At 37.1% G+C, this 21,553-nt stretch overlaps 1 protein-coding gene across 1 annotated transcript in view; it reads left to right on the top strand.

Moving 5' to 3' along the window:
- The window catches only part of LOC123322202 (plexin-A4), a 52,594-nt gene that overhangs the window by 24,678 nt on the left and 6,363 nt on the right, over nt 1-21,553 (top strand). The window contains exons 5-14 of the mRNA XM_044910073.1: nt 2,124-2,224; nt 16,233-16,362; nt 16,473-16,635; nt 16,697-16,905; nt 17,116-17,449; nt 17,506-17,852; nt 19,198-19,716; nt 19,774-20,016; nt 20,071-21,114; nt 21,179-21,362. Of these exons, the coding sequence (XP_044766008.1) occupies nt 2,124-2,224; nt 16,233-16,362; nt 16,473-16,635; nt 16,697-16,905; nt 17,116-17,449; nt 17,506-17,852; nt 19,198-19,716; nt 19,774-20,016; nt 20,071-21,114; nt 21,179-21,362 (3,274 nt within the window). The remainder of the gene's footprint in view (nt 1-2,123; nt 2,225-16,232; nt 16,363-16,472; nt 16,636-16,696; nt 16,906-17,115; nt 17,450-17,505; nt 17,853-19,197; nt 19,717-19,773; nt 20,017-20,070; nt 21,115-21,178; nt 21,363-21,553) is intronic.

The raw sequence follows: 21,553 nt of genomic DNA on the forward strand, positions 1-21,553 counted from the left end.
TGCGCTGTGTTATCGCAGGTTCATTGTTTCATCGATTCGGTATCGAATTACAATGTAGAAACAGTCGGATAATTACAGGAAAATTTAAGAATATCTTCAGGATTCAATAGAACGGATTTTCAGATTGTCTGGGCACCCCCAGAACACAGGGTGGGCCATTGGAATAGAAACAGAATCGAATTATCGAAAAATCTCATCATTTCTTAATGTTACAGCACCAACATCTTTATTTTGAATAGGGGAAATAGGGTGAGTAATACCTCATTTGAAAGGCCTTTCTATTCTGAGTTCAGCATTTTTTTTTCATTCAATTAATTCGTTTTCGAAATATTTACATGTATATTTCAAACAACGTTTTCCCTCCAAGCATGCAGTTTAAATAATTCTAATTTCCACTCATTCTTCTGCAATTTCGATGATGAATCTGCTGTACGGTTCTAGCACTGTTTATTTTCGAAAAATAAAGGAATCATTTCAATTAATAAACTATTTTTATCTCGATTGTTTATGAAAGAAACAAACAGTAATACTTTGATGTTATCGTTCAAGTACAAGTACTTGAGCAAGATTATACTCAAAACCTACTACTAGTATTTAATTAGGGTCCGTCAATTCCAAGCGTTCATCGGGGAAGGAGTTGTGTTGCGCTGACGAAATCAAATGGGACCGAAACATGGTCAGTATCTACTTTTTTGATGGAGTTTTATCCCTTTCGTTGCCCTGACGAAATATCAACACTTGTTGATATTCTAAACAGCGGGTGGTATGCATCTGAATTAATTCTTATTATTGTATTCGTTGCCTCCATGTTAAAGCGTTATGAATCTTTCAATATTTTGATGTCTGATGTAGTTAAAGATTATCGTCGAAATCATAGAATAAATTGGTGAAAATTAGATTGATTCACACAGCGTGTTTGACGAAATGACTAAGTCTGTACAATATTTAAATTTGAATATCTAAAAAATGAATGGATTGAATGAAAAATAAATTAAATATGCTGAACTCAGAATAGAAAGGTATTCCAAATGAGGTACCACTCACCCCAGGTTTCCTATTAAAAATATGAGGGTTGAAGTGATACTGCTTTGAATTTGATTCCAAAAGTTGTCCTACCTAGAGCTACTGTTTCATTTTCAATGGCCCACTCTGTGTGTATTAGTATATTATTGGGAATTTTTTCCCCACTTGCATCTTTTATTCACATTCTCATCGATATCATGCTCCCATAGAATTTGTCAGCTTCCGGTTTCTAAGAAAAATAGTTTTTGAGGTGCCATCTCTAGCAAGCTGTATCTAAGCAGGTGCTGTTAAAAAAATTATTTGAAAGACCCACAGTTTTTTTTGAGAAGGAATAATCCACCAATTTTTTTCGCAATTATTCATTTACAACCTGTAGAGGTTGTCAAAATGCCCAATTTCAAAAAATCTTGTTCTTGCACGACGAATAGGAGTCCGACTCTTTACATTAATTCTCCTAAAAAGCACCAATTTTTTGATTCAAAAGGTCCAGAAAATCTTTCAACTCTACGAACACTTTCTGCATAATTTTCTCAATTTTTTTCTGAGGAATTTCAACAACTCTGAAGGGTATGCCGCCTCATTTTTGTCATGGGCACCGTTTCTAATTGTCCTTTGCCAGAAATGGTAAAATAGCAGCTATTCAAAATGCCTCTCCTAATTAGAAAACCAGGGCGTTATCAGTCCTGTTTTTTTTTCTGGAATTATCTTCGAAGATTTCTCTCTCCACATAGCCAGGAATCGACAAGTTGCGATCGTTGGCATTCGATTCCATCCTGACGCTTTACCGCGGCAATCTCAGACGCACAAAGGGAAATAATGAACCCGTTAATCCCTTTTTTGTTGAAACAAATACTCGCGGCCGGGTTAAATTCATCGGAACCTGCAAGTGACTGATACCGGGAAAATTATGGTTTTGATAAGCAATTTCCATGCATCTCGAGCCACTACGCCTGTGGTTCGGCGAACCTGCCCGGGGGGTGGGTAGGGGGTGAAATCGTAGACAAAAATTCCTAATTAAAATAGGAAATGAGTTCCGCGAATTCCCTGGAACGCCCCTCTGTTGCTGACGTCCTGAAAGCGTCGAATTCTGTTTGTTCCAGGTATCCAAAGTCAAAGTTCAAGAATGCCGCGTATACAGAAACTGCCTGGAATGTTTGGGAGCCAAGGATCCTTACTGTGGATGGTGTTCCCTCGAAAACAAGTAAGTCGATTTTTTTTCCATCCTGCATTTTATACGACGGAATTTAATAAGTCCGCACTCAATTTACCGGAGGTACACGCATTCCCGAAGAATCTACATGATGTCAACGTGGAAAATTCCCTCACTTACGAGGCAATTCATTTTCCTCACTTTGGATTTTTAGCCCTGAGTAGTGAGGAGGATGGAAATCGATACACTGCTCAACAATTAACAGGTATTTATTTCTCCTCATTCGTGGAATAAATTGATGGATTCCTTTTATTTGTTGAGCAGTTGACCAAATTGCTTGGTTTTGGCTGTTTCTGGTACTTCTAGACTAGATAGAGAAAAACGTTGGAAGTAGGCTTGGGCTCAATTTTTGTGGACTCCATGAGTGGAAACCTTTTAACGATATCTTCATTTGACTCGAAGATATAACCAAATTTTTATATTTTGTCGATTTCGAAAATGTGTCGTAACTTCTCTATTTTCGAAAATATCTAAAAACGATGAAAACTTTCTAAAGGACTTTTTTACTGGGAATACTACACTATATTAGAAAACAGAAACAGCCAAAATCAAGCAATTTGGGATACCCTTTACATTGGTGAACAAAAAATTGACGTTGCTATATTGTGTGAGGAACTTTCTAATTCTGTAGCGTATCTGGTATCTGGCAACCCTTTTATAACTAGTCGCAATCCTAAAATTCATCCCCTTAGGTCCGAAGCAACCCCCTCAAATCTGTAGAAATTGTCGACCGAATTATTTTCTCTCAACAATTTTCTACAATTGAAATCGGTTCAGTAGTCATGAAGGGTGGCGTGCTTTTTGTTGCGCCACCCCGTGTACGAATCGATTCGCTTTTCCCAGCACGTGTTCGACCCTCCGATTCCAATCAGATCCGTTGTGTTCGGACGTACGTAAAGCAAGTGTGAAATTCATTAATTTTTTTTATTGGGAAATGCCGAAAGGCCGGCCTGCATAGATACACGTGGTATTTACCGGATGACGCCCAATTTGCGATGACCGCAAACGCAATATATACGGTTCATATTTCGAATCGAAGAACACATAGAATTCACCACCTAGCCGTCCGCCTGTGCGTATATGTAATTACAACCAGATCAATGACATATTTGTCACATACCATTAGCTCTGTATTTGGTCTTTTGGAATTCAGATATGTTCAATTATTGCATTCTCTTTGACTCCCATCCGATTAAAGTTATTTGTGAGGTGGGCATTCTCGATGATCGTTGTAGATCGATGAAATTGCGTGCACTCGGCCGTTTCATTTACCGAAAGAGATTATTCCAGCTGGAATTGTATGTAGAGGAGTATGTCACAGATTGGCATTGGCGAGGGGACACCCAGTGTACACGAGAATGTCTCAGTAACCTATTCTCGCTGATGAAAAGTGTTTCGGAATCTTTTAGCTTGGTTCTACAGATTTTATCTGAATTTCCTTTGGTGATGATCAATTTTAAAAAAAATTGGGGGGGTTTATATAGCTAAATGTTCAATTTTATCTAGCTGGTAGTTTACGATAACAATGACTCAATACCAAATAATTTTTGGGTGGTCTATCCGTTTCATAATCACTTAAAAAAACAATAAGTCAGCGAAATATTTGCAATGGCTTATAAACCCTTTGAAATATTATGTGGTAGGATGTATATAAATACATCCTACCAATTAAAAATAATATTTCGGATGTAATGTGTTGCTTAATCTACTTAATTAGTCTAGAAGGGACTAGTGGATATCATAAATGCATATTTGAAACTACTCCAGTAGTTTCAATGTCTACATACGGTGCTTTAGACCGACAACATAGTGGAGAAAATAAGAAAAGAGTCTATCTGCAGGCTTAAAAAATGTTCTTTCTGTTATAAACACTCTGAAATCAAGGTTTAATATTGTGTGGAGCCTTCTCTAAGATTTCGTAGTGCATTCAGTCTGTTGGCTTTGGGGAATGTTTTGCCAAATATCAGTCAAAGCATGTCTGCGGTGGGTCAGGAAGGCGGTGTAATTCTGTGACATTGCAGACCAGACATGTTCAATACAATGTTGGTCTGAAAAGCAGCGTGCCAATCGATTGGGTTAATGCCATGCATTTCTTTGTTGTCATTGACAATTCTAGCCAGTTGTGGACGAGGATTAACATGAAATTGTCACCGATTGCTTCCGCAAAGGGAGAAATAATAAGTTCTTCGATCAAATCACTATACCTTATCGCTGTCGTTCAAGAACCCATCAGACTCGTGAAGACGAAATCTGGACACATCCAACAGGCAGGATCTTCATCTAATCTTGTTTCGGTTTTCATTCAAGAGCCCAACGATATTTCAAACGCCACTGCTCCCTGCTCAATCGCTGGTGCCTGGTGGATCTTTTCCTCAGATTGAAGCTGTGCATCCTATTCCGGATTGTTTGAGCTAAACTATCCTACCGGTAGCTTGCCGAAATGAGCTATTAGCTGTGCAGAAGGGATTTCGTCGTGTAGTTAATTGTATTAGACGATCTTGTGTCGGTTGTAACTCTTCCTCTTCCACCGCCATAAGTATATGTAGCACGTGCACTAGTACGATGGTGATTCAACGCTCTGCTGACTACTTTCTGCGAAATGCGGAGACATTTAGCAACTTCTTGTTGAGTTGGAAGGTAGAAGACTTCTTAACGACAATTAACTTATGACAATTAATCCACAAACCATACTACTAACACCAGATGAACTGCGACCATGTAGCTCTTTTTTTCTCTACCCTACTCATTCATAGGAACTCCCATCGTTGTACCGCTGCCTTATATTGGTCTTTTCGAAGCCCACAGAAAGGATCAGGTCCAGCAGGTGTTAACCTTGATGGTCTTTTTGCAAGTTCATCAGCTTTTTGATTCCCTTCAACACCACAATGCCCTGGTACCCATAGTAGAGTAACTTTATTGCATCTGGCCAGTTGCTTTATGGTATTACGGCCCTCATATGTCAGCGGAGATCCCTGGCAGTGTGATTCCAGGGACCTCAGCGTGGGCTGGCTAACTGTGGTGTGTCCTTTTGAGGTTCATTTTAAGACACCCTAAGCGCATACTTAAACAACCAGTGTCTCGGTCTGTAAAATAGAGGGTTCTCTTCCCAGGGCTTTAGAGATCCTCAGTTTAGGTCCATATATGCCAATGCCGGTGTCCCTTTCTGATTTTGATTTTCAATTTAGCCATTGAGTGTCATAAGGACCATATTTTGCGTGTGGGTAATGAGTAAACATACTCCTTCACGTGAAATGTACAAGGAATTGTGAAAATTTGATTGGGGAAGTAGGTTTCCTATCGAATATCCACTTCAATTTACGAGCAGTGTATTTGTCACTTTCTTTTCGGACATGTGTCGTGTTTGTGTGTTATTTTCATCTATTAATCGCTGCGTTGGTTAGCCGGCACCGAATCGAGCCCCCCTCTGTAGATCGAGGTAATCCAATAAAGTGTTTCAGTTGCAATTATGACAGTAAGCAATTTGGGTTATTGCATCGAATCTACTCCACTCGAATACGATAAGTTCGAGGCGGACTTAATCATTCGCCAGACATTTTGGTCCATTATAAAACCTGAAATATATTGCGGAAGTTGATGGACCAACGGAAAACCTTCGAATTGGATGGCTTTCGTATTGAAATTCAGGAGTTTGCGCTTACGTGTCGTTGGAAACCGCTCCATTTAATATTCATGAAAATCGATTTAATAATAAAGTGATGGCGAGAATGACTTTCCAAGTTGTCATGTAATTATTTAGGGCAATCCCCGATTTACCGTTTTCAGTCAGGCAAAAAATACATAGTTGTTATGTGAAGAAAAGGGTTGGAAAATTGGGAAGTCTGAGAGGTAGAAAGGTGTTTAATGATTTACCATAACTGTAGAAAATAATAGATTGAATGGAAGCAGTTCTTCTTTTTGGGGAATGTTTATCATTTACCAAAGCTAGATGGTATCACTGTTTAATCTACCGGTTGAATAATCTAATGACATTCCAATTTCGAAATGGACATTATTGAATTGATTTTATTCACCCCTCAATTACTGGTAGTATGCATATAATTTGGTCCCTAATGGATGTCAGAATATTTCGACTTTCATATTTTATATCTTCCGACTATCCATACTGTACTAAATGTAAATTATAAGGTTCGAATATTTCGTGTTTGCATTGAATAATTCAATGTTGGAAATAGTGAAACGAGACACATCAACCTATATAAAATTAGTACAACAGTGCGATACCATCTGGCATCGTGGATTTCGAAGAAGAGAATAAATAGATGTACAACTGTTGATAACTATGGTCTGTATTAATTCAATATAATTTGTCTGAAAAAAATATACATCCTCCTAGTACAAAATAGTTATTTGAACATTCAAAAGACCGGTTCATCAATGGATTCGTCATTCTGACCGTTCATTCACACCATCTCGGTTGATACGAAAAGGCTGCTGCCAAAATTCTCCCAAAAATATCAAATTGCATGTCCATTTCAGGGCCATGTGTTAGAACTTTCGAATAACTCTGAGAGAGGAAGTCGAGAAATCTTAGTAGAAACGTTCTCGTAATAAATCTTGATGAGAGGTTGAAGAAACTGAATACCAAATCTCGAAACTCTACCTCCGGTTTTTTCAGTGCGGTATTAGGGACGATTTGGACAATGGAGTTTCTTGTTAATTAAGATGCTACATCCAGGAAATCGTTCATAATCAGTCAGTTAAGAAACAAATCACATATGCACTAATGAAAGAAGCAAATTTGATTGATTTCCTTCATCACTTAACGTTTTCATAAAGTGAAAGATTTCTACTTTATATTCAAGACTTTTTGACGAATTCAAATGAATCAGTGGCTGTTCCAGTGGAGGGCCTGAAGATGGGGTCTGTTAAAAATTCGTTAAGACCTAACGGTTGCTAGAATAGTTGTTCTTTGAAAACTAGAGAGAAATATTTTTTCGATTATCAAAAAATGATTTTATTTCCCCCTTCAAATAAGACTAAGTTTCAAAGTAGTTCTCTTTCAAATATAAAATTATGCCCCCCTCCCAAAGTAACTCCTGGAACCTCCACTGAAGAGAATTCCTTCATAGTTGAGCAAAAAAAATCGATTCAATCATCAGTTGAATATTTCCATGTGAAGAATTTCTCTTGTCAAATAATTGTATTGAATAGTATCATTCAATTTCGAAAGAAAAATCTGTGGACAACTACATGGTTGTATATGCCTGATGAGATGGACAAAAATTTAAAGAGGAAAAAATATTGTAACAGCTAATGCATTTTTTTTACATAAAAGCTAACTTCTTCGATATAATCAATTATTTTTTATGGTGATTCTAGTATAGATGATGAAACTTTAAAAAATATTCCCACATATATTGAGAATTTATGCATATGGTCGCTGAAAGTTCATTTATTTTTCAAGCTCGACTATATGAATATGGATTTACATTGGAAGAAATTATTACTCATCATGGAAATGAAGGAGACATCGATGAATCAGTCAGTAACAGACGATATGATTGTGATTATGTTGATTTTTATGACTATTGGTGAAAAATTTGCTTTAATAAGAACAAATACAGATGACTAATATGGAAATTAGTTCATTATTAGCTTTGAATCAAAATTGATTTTATGCAGTTTTTTTTCCTGTTAGATCACTCTTAATTTATTTTTATGTGGACGTTTTTCATCCATCTAGAGAGGAAAAAAATCATGGTCGATATCATGGACCTCTAGCTAGATGCGCCAGGGTAAATGGGTGTAGTTAGTTTTCTCATGGAGATAAAGGATTTATTGGTCATCGTGAACGACAATGATATTCTGGTCTAACAATAGACTTGTGGTCCCGAGTATATTAGGTCATCGTACGATAAGATGATTGGAACTTGGCTGATGCGCCAATGATTCATAAAGCCCAAGAGAAAGGAGAAATGCACTTGAAAATGTAGTGTGTATTTGAACCACAACAATTCCAAAGCACTGATATGAAATGCTCGATTGTTACAGGAATTTTTCATTCACAATTCACAATTAAAAATATATCAATAAAATAATAAAAAAATAAAATTAAAATATCATAACATCTCCCTTGTTTTCACAGTGTGAAACAGATTTTCAATAAAACGAATTTATTTATCGACTAAGGAATAGACACAGGTGATTTCCACACCCAAAAAGAATGAAGACATTTGAGTTTAACTCCACTACGATTGAGTCGAATTTCTTGTTATGGTCTATTTGTGTGTTTTAAAACCGTACTTGTTTTTGTTGTATTGCAAATCTTCCCCACAACTTAGGGATTCTGTTTTTTTTTTCTTCATTGAATAGTATATATTATACCTATGTCATATATAAGAATATAATTGTATCATCGCTCTCTTCATAATTACAGTCAGATTTTGGAAATAGAAAACGTTTCTTTATGGTTTGCACAGAAAACCAACGTTATTTAAAATTCAAATGTGGATATTTCGAAAACGAATGAATTGTATGAAAAAATTTGATTATACTGAACTCAGAATGGAAAGAACTTTCATATGAGGTGTCGCACACCCCATTTTCCCTATTGAAAATATAGGGGTTGGGGTAGTAACACTAAGGGTTTATCCGATACGGTTTGCATTTTACGTTAGAATTGTCTCCCTATCGTTTTATCACGTCTCTCTATAATTCTATGCAGTTTTTGAAATAGTAAACATTTTTTTTTTTTATTTGCAGTGGTTTTCATTAGTTTTTTTTATCTACATGAAAATTTGGGGGAGTAAAAATTTTTCGGGGTTCCGTTTCGAAGGCTTATCGTTGGAAATAATGAAAGCCACTATCAGTAATGGTTGAATCGAAACCGCAATGATATAGATATTATGTCTAGATGGAATTGTACGAAACCAACATTTTATATCGGCTGCGGTTTACGATGAACGATTGGACAATAAAATCACTCTGATAACGGTTATCTCGGATAAAGTGAAAATTCTCCATAGTATGCGGATACCGAATATAAAGAAATGCCTGGATAGGACAAATTTTACATTTTATTCCCATCGAAATCAAAACACCAGCATGGATTTCCTTTCATATTCTGTACGAGGAATAGAATTCAGTCCTTGAGATCAAGAAAATCTTAGAATCAGATGAAAACACGTGAAAGTGATTTTTTTTCATTGTTGGAATAATTGCCGAGATATGACTAATATGGAAGCGAAGTATTACCCCAGAAAGGTAGATGTAAATTATCATATTCATTAAGGTATCTTAACCAGACATGCATTGCGCATAATATTAGCCTATATTAAGATACATATACCGGTTCTGGAGGTTGCTAATTCAATTTTAAGACGTAAGAAAACTCATGCCGGATCTTATATAACTGGAGTGCATTATTAAATTCTATTCGCCCTAAACATCTCAGTGATCTTGAGGCAAAATGACACTACGAAATTTCTGAATCTTCTTAATCATTCGGTTGGAAAAATAACTACAAATAATGCTGATTTTAACGTAGAAATTCTTATGGATTATAATCCTCTGAGTGAATGCCATCATAGGAAAAAAAATTAGAACTTAATTTTCCACCATTTGGCTTATAGTCTTCTCTCACAAGTTGATGACTGAGAATTTTTCATTCACTTTTGTTCAAATTATGGAACCATTATCGGCGGACCATTCAAAGGGAAATTGTTTATTGAATGGTGGGCAATTGTTATTCACTTTATCTCAGACCGTGGTAGTCTGTCTATTCACTGTAATGATCTGTAATTAACTCTCAATGAAGTCTCATCAATCATGATCATGTATTTCATGTCCCCTTTTTTTCGTTTTTTTGGAGAAAGCTATGGGAGATAAAACGATTAAATTTGTTGACATGGTGGTTGATAATAAGTGTTATACTGTTCCAAACAAATAAGGGAAGAGAAAATATTCCAATAATGCTGGGTCAATCATTCAATTCATTATTAAATTTTTTATTTGTTAAAGAAAATCTACCCTTATTTCGGTCTCATTGATCAAAGCTTAAGAGAACAGTTGGGGGAAGAAGTGTTACTATTTTTTGAATAGTGGAGGCATAATGGAAAAATTATTTCGTCCAATTTTGCAACTTGGAACATTTTCTCCTTTAATTTTTTTTTTGGGACACAAAGAATATTTTCGGGGTTTTGTATGTTCGATTTGGAGTAACTAAATCTTCCTTTCAGTATTAGTTTCACGCTGTGACAAGTTACTGACGCCCCTCATATCGACAAGATATCAATGCACCCCAGAAACCACTCTATGTAGGTCTATAATCTCTAACCGGATTTTGTTTTTCTTCCTTTGCCGTAATAGCGATAATCTACTTTCAAGATCTTCCTGCCCTGTCCCCTGAAAAGCCAAGGGGAAAATCTGTAGTCAGGTAGCCCACGTCTGCGAACCCATCTCAGGTATTAATTGATTCTGACTGGGAAGATGGAAATTGAAGTCCCTGTAATTTCGCATCTTCTTTGCGGTGAATTTCTGAAATCGAGACCAAAGGGCCGTATCAAAATTGAATTTTCAATTTTCGTTTTGTTTCCTCGAAATTGAAGTAATCACCGCCGAGAAATAATGTATTTTGATGGGCTTTAAATGATGTAAAAAACCTAGTAGAGTTTTTTATAAATTGTAATCTCAAGGAGTGGTTTTAAATAATTATCACCAAAACCTGTGATATACACTGCTCAAAAATTGGATAATTTGCGTACATGTAATAATATACAGGGTACTCACCCTGTATTTGACTCGTACAAATATTTTAACAGTAGATTCTTGAGGTTAAAAGAAACACTTTTTTCCCCTTACCATTTTTTCCGAAACGGCTCGGTTTAAAAGATACAGGATGTTGAAAACCCATAAAAAAAATATTTTTAGTTCTATCTCAAAAACGGTTTCATCGAATGAAATGAATTTCTGAATATAGCTTTTCATTTAATTGATGAATCTTTTTAGAACACAAGATATCACCCACCTCTTCCAGTTTTCTCATCATGGCCATTGCGTACCATAAAAATACCTAAAATTCAAAGAACCCAACTATTCAAACTAAGTTGGACGCTATCTAATGAATATTTGAACGTTTTGTAAAATAAAAGCATTCTTCATATTTTCTCGTATAATGCGCCGTTTTCGAGTAATTTGATGTTCAAAAATTGAAAAGTATCTGTGGAATTTGAAAAATTGGGTACTCTGGCTGAATACAAATCTGTTTAAAAGATCCTCAGATGGTAGTGCCACAGATTCAGCTGGTTATTCTAAAGGTAATTTTGTTTTTCAAGGGGTGGCACAGCTCATTATGAAAATTTAAAATGGGTATAGCTGAAGGGCTGAAGAATGTAATGTTGAAATATTTGTATGAGTCAAAGACTCATCCTGTATACGTACTGATGTATTACCTTACTTATGGTTAACGTTGCTGAAATGACAACAGTAAACAAGACTACAATATATTACAGAAATGAACTCTCCTTGGTAGAGACTGTAAGCTTAAAAAAAGTTCCTTCTATTACAAATATTGAGGAATGGTTTTTCAAATACCAGTCGAAGCTTTGATGAGTTGATTTAATGTCTGCAGTGGGTCAGTTGGCCGGTGTAATTGACTCGACAATGCAGACCGAACATGCGCAATAGAGTTTTGATCTGCAGAGACAGCAGGCCATGGCATTGGGTTAATGCCATGCTCTTCCACCTCCATGAATATAGCTTCATAGGGGTTCATAGGCTTCAAAACGCATGTTATACAGAAAATTGAAATCATGATTCGTATTTCATTTCACTATCGCTTCGAAAATACCTATGCTTTTCTGGGCCAAGCTGGACGTGAATTCAACACCCAGGAAGAAATTTCAGACAAAACATTAATTCCTCCCCATTTAACTTTATCTCCGGCAACTGAAATATGACTTTTGCCAAACGGATTATTCATAAAAGTGCCAATACAAATCGGAAATAGAATTTTTATGGCTGACACAAATCTATTTCCTCATCAGGAAAAGGTAGTATTTATACTCCTACATTATGTTTCCTGCAGCATAGCTTGAATGTTATTGACCGATACTTAAATGGTTTTATGAAATATGATATCAGCTACATTATAGATCCGATAATTTAGTCCGAATTTCGAGCAGGTTAACTTTGAATGTTTATTTAAAAAACTCAGGAGATCTTCATAAACACTATACAAATTAAAATAGATACAAACTAATCAAAAATGCCTGATCGTGATTACCATCAATACTACCGATACGTAGCTAATAAATTTTGCAGTTTTCCAATTGAATTTCGCAATGTTCTGTCCATAATATCTGTCTAATTTATATTACATTAAAGTTGGCCTTAATTCGTTGCGAGATAGATGGGCGAGTTGTATTGATACTTTTTCTATCACTAAATTGATCGATCTAAATATCATTACTTATTACGCAATTGGATCTACAATATTGAATGTGAAGAAATAGATTTTGATTGGATACGGAGGTACGTGTCCACTCGAAATTTTACATAAGATGGAACATCACGAACACGATGTGAATTATTGTTACGTTTCAGGTGATCGATTTTGGTTAATTGTACAGTGAGTTATCTCCATTTGAATTTTCGAGCAGTGCATTTTGATGTGTCTACCTTTCTCTGAAATTAGTAATGTGTGCGTTTTTCTTCAATTTTCAACCCCTTGAAATAACGCAATTGCAGCCAAAAGCTTTGAAAATCACTGGACGTATGCCGAGTAATTTTCATGGAAAAGCTTGGATATTATTGGCAGTGTCGCTGCAGTGAAGAATCAGAGTTTGAAATTAAAAATATTTCGCCAGTTCAGTTTTTATAATATTGGACCTGCCAAGTTCTAATCATAGTGTTATTGAGATACGCCACTGTGGTCCTCTTCAAGTTATGTGAACCAGCAACTTAAAAGACGTTTCGGTTAGTAAACAATCGAAATAAAAGAAGCTATGTTCGCCGAACACGTCGCATAACAAATCCAAATTCGTACACCGATGTCCATAGAACTCCGCCGGTGCACATAGGGTGTCAACTTTTAGATGTCCGAGGTCAGAACGGGCCCGTTATGCGAAGAACTCGAAGACGCTGCACCCAGGAGAGTGCACCTTCGCCCAAGAAGTCGTGATATACTGAAATACCAGAGGATTTTTTTTCAATCAACCGGGAGATTAAGCGATTTCACGACATTGCTTCGCAATAATAATTATTGTTCGGTTCACAGGACGCCGATGCGCTATCCTGTCGCGTTTTTATTTTTTATTAGTTACGCGCCGGTCTGAAATATAATTATTGCTCTTCGAAAATATTTTCGTTAATAAATCTTCGGTCTGTTCGACCCTAGGTTATCGCCAGCGAGCGATTTCGTGCAGTTTTCATTCCGAAGAATCGAATACGTTACTTGTGTCAAGAAGGAAGCCAGCATTCGAAGTATTGAACTTCCCCACAAGAAGAAAAAATTGTTTTCGTTGTTCCCAATAATTCAAAGCATGTATGACCGTAACCCTAGTGGTATAACACTTTTTATGGCATGAATTTGACTCAACTACTCATTCAGTAAAAGAAATACAGTGTCGCACAGTTTATTTCCTATAGATTTGGAAATAATCAAGAAAATTCTGGCAAAACTTCGAAGATTGACTAAAATCAAAAGGTCACTTCCTCCCAGAAAATGTAAAGTATAAGTTAATGGTAAAACTCAGCTAATGCCAACGTTTCTTCTATATATTTCTGCTTCTTCGGGCAGAGCCAAACTGATGCGTCCAAAAATTGGTAAAAAAACGCAGACATAAAAAAATTGAAAATTTAGTCTTTATATCGGACATCAATTCAATTCTTGTCAACTATTGACTATTGAGTTGACAATTACCATCCAAAAATTAAATTGATGTAGTATTTTTTCTAAATTAAGCCACTAAGTGACACGAGGACCATATTTTGTCTGTGTGTAATACACAAACGTCTCCACAGGGTATGTACGTAGAGCAATACTAAACATTTCATTCGAGTCCAAAAAGTAAGTTTTCTTTTTGAGCAGTGTTTATCGACCTTCAATATCAAACTCTCTCAGCTCGTGGACTTTTTGTGTTATCCAGAATACAGCGAAAACTCGGAGGTAATTGTTTAAGGAGATACGGCGATTATAGACCAATGTGTAAAATCGTAAATGGTCTGTGCAATCATATTTTTCATCTTACGATGGCTGGACCCGAAAGCTTTCCAGCGATTGTATTTGGGTGTAAATTGTTATTAATTGTCGATATCGATAGTTTTCATCGCAGATAGCACATATCATGCCGCCGATAAAAGCTATAAATCTCCCCTGCGTACACGTTCTCACTTCACGAATAAATCACGCGTCGATAGACAGCGATCCATTTCATAAAATTCGGTGGAAACACAAACTTTCGAAATTATGGACGCGCCGGGAAACTAAAGGTTTTCAGGAGATCTTATCGTTGATCCGAAGAAATAAACGATCCATATTGCGCCACGCCTATCTTTTAAAATGTTTTGACGGTATGCCCCGTGTAAATATTTAGATAAGCAAGTATATTAAGCTTCCACTTCATCAATTTGAAGAAATAGGTATCCTGTAGTTTTCCTCATGTGACGTGTCTCACGGACAGAGGTAATATAAAGACCGTTTGGTCTTAAACTTGGAGATTTATAGTTCGTTATATCAACATGACATTTTGTCTACAAGTCAGGTTTCAATTTCTATTTGTCCGTTTCCCAAGATGCAGTATCATGAGAAAGTAAAAGATGCCTCCGCCCGACCTAGTATGGTAAAGGCAAGGCAAATGAACCGCCTTCACTATTGCAAGTCATTGGCGTACCAAACAGGTTCCTCGCTTCAGAGGCACATAAGCGCATATTTCTCAGTTTCTACCTTTTTGCCGTTAAAATCACATCAGATTCATCACACCAATGTGTTGACTCATTTCTAATTGAAATACAAAATTTTAAATTACGTCCCTGTTATAAATGAAGGAATTCCTTTTCATTGTACGTCATACACCGCTAGGAACTGATTCATAGTAATTATCGAGGAGTTATTGTTTTTCCTCCGATAGTGAGAGATAACCAGTCTGGTTGAGGTTGGGTGAATTGATATTTTAAGGACGCCGTCGTAAAACTTAACCTACCCCATTGTGACCTTCGCAGACCTTACTCTACAACCCCCTTCGTCAGCCAAGAGTAGAAAAACAGGTTGACAATACCAAAGAATTTATTGCTCATACAGAAATCCTATCCCTAAAAATGTATGGATATTACTCATTGTACCGTTAAAGAAATTTAGTATTTTTTCAGCAAACAAACAACATTCTTTCTTTTTTCCACACTTTATATTAATAAACTGCTCGTCAAAAGTTAAGGATACTAATGTTTTCCGTAATTTTTAATAAAACCTATCATTTTTTGTCCATGTATGTCGGAAATGCACATTTGAACTATTGTCCCTTCAGCCTGCATTTCGTTTTTAATAATATCAAACTGTTCCACAAATTAAAAATCAAATTTTTGTTATGCCAAAACAAGTTTTATCCGATGACTATTCTAATAGAGCCCAGGGGAGGCTTCAGGCTTGACGAACATTTTGCCAATGTGCCACTTCGTATCATTCTAACCTGAAAAACTACATATGTATGTAAAAACACAAATTCATTCAGCATGCTTAACTTACGAGCGGTTCATTCATATATTTACTTACTGTTTTATACCAACATAAAATTCGAATCATGTACCTGACGCATATCTTGCTCTACTCATCTTGTATACAGAAAACATAGAGATTTTTCCTTGATTATATCAGCGACAGTTTGCAGGATACAGTTACATACATGGCCTGAGAAGCCATGGTATAAGAGCCCAAAATTCTTCATTATTGATCATTTTTCGATAAAAATAATTCGATTCTGACATTCAGATTAAGCATCTTACGGTACGTTGCATTTAACTAACAGAAATTTCGTAATTTTTCCAGATGCAGCTTGAGGTCAGACTGTCAAGATGCAGCTAAGGATCCGCTTTATTGGATAAGTTACAAAAGTGGCAGATGCACCACTATAACCAGCGTTATTCCAAATCAACTTCAGAGAACAACAGCCAGAACTGTAAGTTTATTCATATTGACCAAGTGGATCGAGATAACTGAATTGAATATGATTTCTTTGGTCTATACCAATTGTTTCCTGTTTCATTTTAACATTTTGATGTTTTACAGCTTGATCTCATCATCGACAATTTGCCCAGCTTGAGCGGACACTTCTTATGTGCTTTCACTGCCTTAGATAAGACTTTAATAACAAATGCTACCCGTAAAGGATCCGGCGTCAATTGTACAACACCAAGAACTGATCTTCTTCCGTCAATACCTCCAGGACAACGTAAGTCCATTGATAACCCTGCATATCTTGCGATTGCTCTAAACATTTTTTTTTCTTACAGATCATTTCATCTCGAAGTTATCAGTAAGAATGACATCTGGACCTGATTTTGTAGCTACAAATTTCACTTTCTTCGATTGTAACACCTACAGCTCTTGCACCCAATGCGTTTCTTCTTCATTCCCTTGCGATTGGTGTGTGGATGGTCATCGGTGTACTCATGACACTGCAGAGAACTGCAGGAATGATATCTTAGTTACTGGAATAAGCGTGAGTAGAAAGATGCATTTTTCATCTACTTAATGCCCTCCCTGTCTTTGAATTCTATCAACTTATCTGGCCCGAAGCAGTATGCTGTATGCATCCACAAGAAGTGGATGTTACTGCTTCTATTTTAGCAAAACCTGGTGTTGCCACCACTAATTTTTCCTCGTGAAAACTCCTTTTCCTTTTCGATGACCGGTTTATTTTTTTTTCCAGAGGGCGGGTCCTAGCTACAGGTCAGGGCCGGCGTTTTGTCCGACAATAAATTCGACGATTGAAAGTTCCCCGGAAATACTTGTCGCGTCAGGGATCAAGAAGCCGATAAGGGTTAAAGTACATATCATAGGGCAATTTATAGTACAAACTAGATTTGTCTGCCAGTTCAACATCGAAGGTAGAGTTACCAGTGTAAATGCTCAGCTCCTTGGGGATACAATTTATTGCGACTCGATGGAATTCTCTTACACGTCTAGAGCTCCAAATATAACAGCTACATTTGCTGTAATATGGGGTGGATCGAAACCTCTTGATAACCCATACAATATCCACAGTAAGTTGGTGAAAATCGATACATTTATCCAGATCTCTAATTTCTGATTTTTTCAGTCGTGATATACCGCTGTCGCGACATGGCAGAAAACTGCGGTATGTGCCTGGCGTTATCGCCGAAATACGAATGCGGATGGTGCCAAAGTTCAGATCGTTGCGAAGTCAAGGATCAGTGTGAGAAGGGCTCGACCGTTTGGTTGAACAGGAATCAGACGTGTCCAAATCCGGAAATTTTATCTTTCAGTCCGCAGTTAGGCCCCTGGGAGGGTGGCACTAACATAACAATTCACGGTATTAATTTGGGAAAGACATTCCAGGATATCTACAGGGGAATCATCATAGCTGGTATGAACTGCGAACCGTACGAACACCTGTACATCAGGACTACACAGATCGTCTGCAAAGTAAGTAATCCAGATTTTCGGTCTCTGATGTTGGGATGAGTGCGTTGGTGTTCAAAAATTTATTGTTTCTCTTCGATTCGGAATGTCCAGTATTGGATTATTCATGTTTCAACCTGAAAACATGTTTTTTCAGCTCTTAACAGCTACTTGGAATGTCAATTCATAGTAAACGATGAATTTCTGCCAAAGGTTTCAATGATAAATTAAAAACAGGAACAGTATTTCTGAATGCTTTTATAGGTACTAGAAAAAATGCTGTCTACTTTGCATTAATTTTAGCATTTCTCATTTTTAGTTTATATGTGTATGATATCTCTTCTACTTCTTCTGGGAAATTTATATTCGCTGATGATATTGCCCTCGCATTCATTCATTCTGATTTTCAATGCAGAGAATTATCTATCTACAGATTTGGAAATTTCGAGAAATTACCTTTCTGGTATTGCCATTTGAATAACCATCAAAAATATAGAAAATTGAGTGTTCTTTGCGGTCATCCTTTTTTGGAACATAACTTCAATACTAATATCTAGGAGTTAAGCTGGATTCTTCTCTGGATTTCAAGTTGAATACTAGGAATATACTGCAACTAGCTGGCACTTGTGCAAATTGATGCACAAATCTATCCATGAGGATTATAACTGAAACTATTAGATCTTCACCTGTTCAATGGTTCTCAGTTCTTTCAAACATTGTACCTTCCCATATTCGTCGACAGACTGCAGTTATAAATTCTTAGAATAAATTTCTCTCCTTTCCCCATTCATTTCCAATGGTGTCATATATTCCAGACAATATGATTCCAAGTGGCGTAAACCTTTATGGTCCTTTCTCTTTTCTCAATTTGAATGAAAGGGGCAATGATATTACACAGTCTGAATGGAATATGTGGAGTATATTCAACAATTGATTAGATACTGATCCTTCGAATAGAGTTCCTGGTTTTGATCTTCCCAGGAAAATTTGGTGTATTCTAAATTGTTTAAGAATAGGTCACGGATGTTGCAATTTTATGCTTTTAAAATGGAATTGAAGTTGAAAGTCTCATTTGTAAATGTGGGTAACTTGAAGAATATTTTCCAAATCAATTAACTTGTTTTCCGAAGGAAGAATCAATTTTTGCTCTTCAATATCAAATATTTCAGCTTATCTTTTGAACAGTTCGATTTCTTAAAATCCACAGGAAGAAAGGGTTTATTTACTGGGGTTCTTCCCTAAGCTCTTGTCTCATAGTGTGAACTATGCTTGAAATTATGTCGTATACATGCTATATTAATTGTTTGATGTTAAAAACTGTTCTATGGGTCATCAAAAAAAAATTTTTTTCACTTAAATTATTCTTCAGGTTGATGGTCCTGGAAGAATAGAGGATCGCGAAGGACCTGTCGTGGTGAAAGTCGAAGATTACAGGGGAGAATCGAAAACGAACTACAGATTCGTCGACCCAATGATCGTGGGCATATCCCCCAAATACGGACCGAAATCAGGGGGAACTATGCTTCAAATCAAGGGCAAATACATGAACGCTGGAAGCAGCATTCAAGCGTTCATTGGAGATTTACCCTGTCGAATAGTGTCGACCGACGAAAGTCAAGCACTCTGTATAACCAGCGCGTCGAATCTGATCACGAAGGAAAAGTTGAGGATGAAATTCGACGAAAAGGCTGACAGGGCCTTCGACGAATATTTCCAGTACGTGGAAGATCCGGTTATTTACTCTGCTGAGTCCGGCATACCCAGTTCTGTCAAAATCCCGAAGGGTATACCTGCAGGGGGCATTAAAATATCGGTTACAGGAAAGAATCTGGCTTACATTCAGAAGCCACAAATGTACGTCTACTATCAACAGAAGATGTTTATAAGTGTGAGTATTTAATTAGGGTAAAATGTAGGGATTTTCGAATAAATTGCGTTGTTCCAGGAATGCACAATTTTGAGCAACGTTAGTATGATCTGCGGTAGTCCAATAATAGAAGTGGAAGAGGATCTAGACGCTGATAAACCGTTGGAATTGGAATTCGGGTTCAGGATGGATAATGTTACAGGAGTGCAAAACTTAACTATGACCAACAACTTTTCCCCGTTCTTGCTTTTCCCAAATCCCGTTTTCACTGAATTTGACAAGGCGGTGAAGTATTACAAATCCGAATACTTGAATATAAACGTAAGTTTCCCTATTTTGGCTTGTAACCAGATCGTTTATTCGTGTATTTTTCAGGGACAAAACATCGACAGAGCCTGTCAAGAGTCTGACGTGGAAGTTAGGATTGGAAACAGTTTTTGTAACGTCACTTCTCTGTCACGGCAGCAGCTCACTTGTAGACCGCCTGAAACTCAGCCCCCTGCGTTAGACAGCAACGGCCTACCTACTAGTGAAGATTTGCCCGAAGTGGTTGTTACTGTGGGAGGATCGCTGCGTTATAGGATCGGTCGTTTCTCTTACTCATCCCCCCAGGGGTTGAACGGTCCCATATCGAAGGTTTCCCTATATTCGATCATCGTTATAGGAATATTTATATTCTTCATATTCATACTGTTCCTGATAGCGTACAGGAGGAAATCGACCGAAAGCAACCGCGTGCTCAAGAACATGCAAGAACAGATGGACATTCTTGAGCTACGGGTTGCCGCCGAATGCAAAGAAGCTTTCGCCGAATTGCAAACCGAGATGACAGATTTGACGGGCGATCTAACCTCCGGCGGTATACCATTCCTCGACTACCGCACTTATGCAATGAAAATATTGTTTCCTAACGTCGATGATCACATAGTTTTACAATGGGAAAAACCGGAATTGTTGAGGAAGGAGAAGGGCCTAAGGCTCTTCGGTCAATTGATAATGAACAAAACGTTCCTGCTATTGTTCATAAGGACCTTGGAGAGCAACAGATATTTTTCAATGCGTGACAGGGTTAACGTCGCTTCGCTGATAATGGTAACTCTTCAGAGTAAGATGGAGTATTGCACGGATATTCTGAAAACGTTGCTGGCAGAGCTGATCGAGAAATGCATCGAAGGCAAGAGCCATCCGAAGCTGTTGCTCAGGAGAACTGAGAGCGTTGCTGAGAAAATGCTGAGTGCATGGTTCACGTTTTTGCTGTATAAGTTCCTGAAGGAATGCGCTGGCGAGCCACTTTTCATGCTGTTCAGGGCCGTTAAACAACAGGTCGATAAAGGACCGGTGGACGCGGTCACATCGGAAGCGAGGTATTCTCTCAGCGAAGAAAAACTCATCAGACAATCGATAGATTTTAAGCCAATGGTTAGTAATCTTGTTTATTAACTTTATAAGCTCGGATTGTCATTGAATTTTCTTTTTTTTTCAGACTGTTTATGTGTCTATATCTCAGCAAACAGTATTTGTGGGAGTTCCAGATCATAATACAGATAATGTTCCTGTTAAAGTTCTAGATTGTGATACCATAAGCCAAGTTAAGGAGAAGGCACTTGATACTATTTACAGGGCCACTCCTTACTCGCAGAGACCTAGGAAGGATGATTTAGATTTAGGTGAGTGAACACTTACAGTATGAGTAAAAAATAACGCCAAAAATTCAATTTACCATTTGGAAAAAAATTCTTCAACAGGTCATTTTTTATTTTGAAGTAGCTGTGCCAGTTTGCTTCTCCAGATGAATTTTCTTTACTCAACACTTATTCAATTACAGATTTTATTAAACTTTACTTTTCTGCTTTACTCC

This window comes from Coccinella septempunctata, chromosome X (assembly GCF_907165205.1).
Source record: "Coccinella septempunctata chromosome X, icCocSept1.1, whole genome shotgun sequence".
NCBI lineage: Eukaryota > Metazoa > Arthropoda > Insecta > Coleoptera > Coccinellidae > Coccinella > Coccinella septempunctata.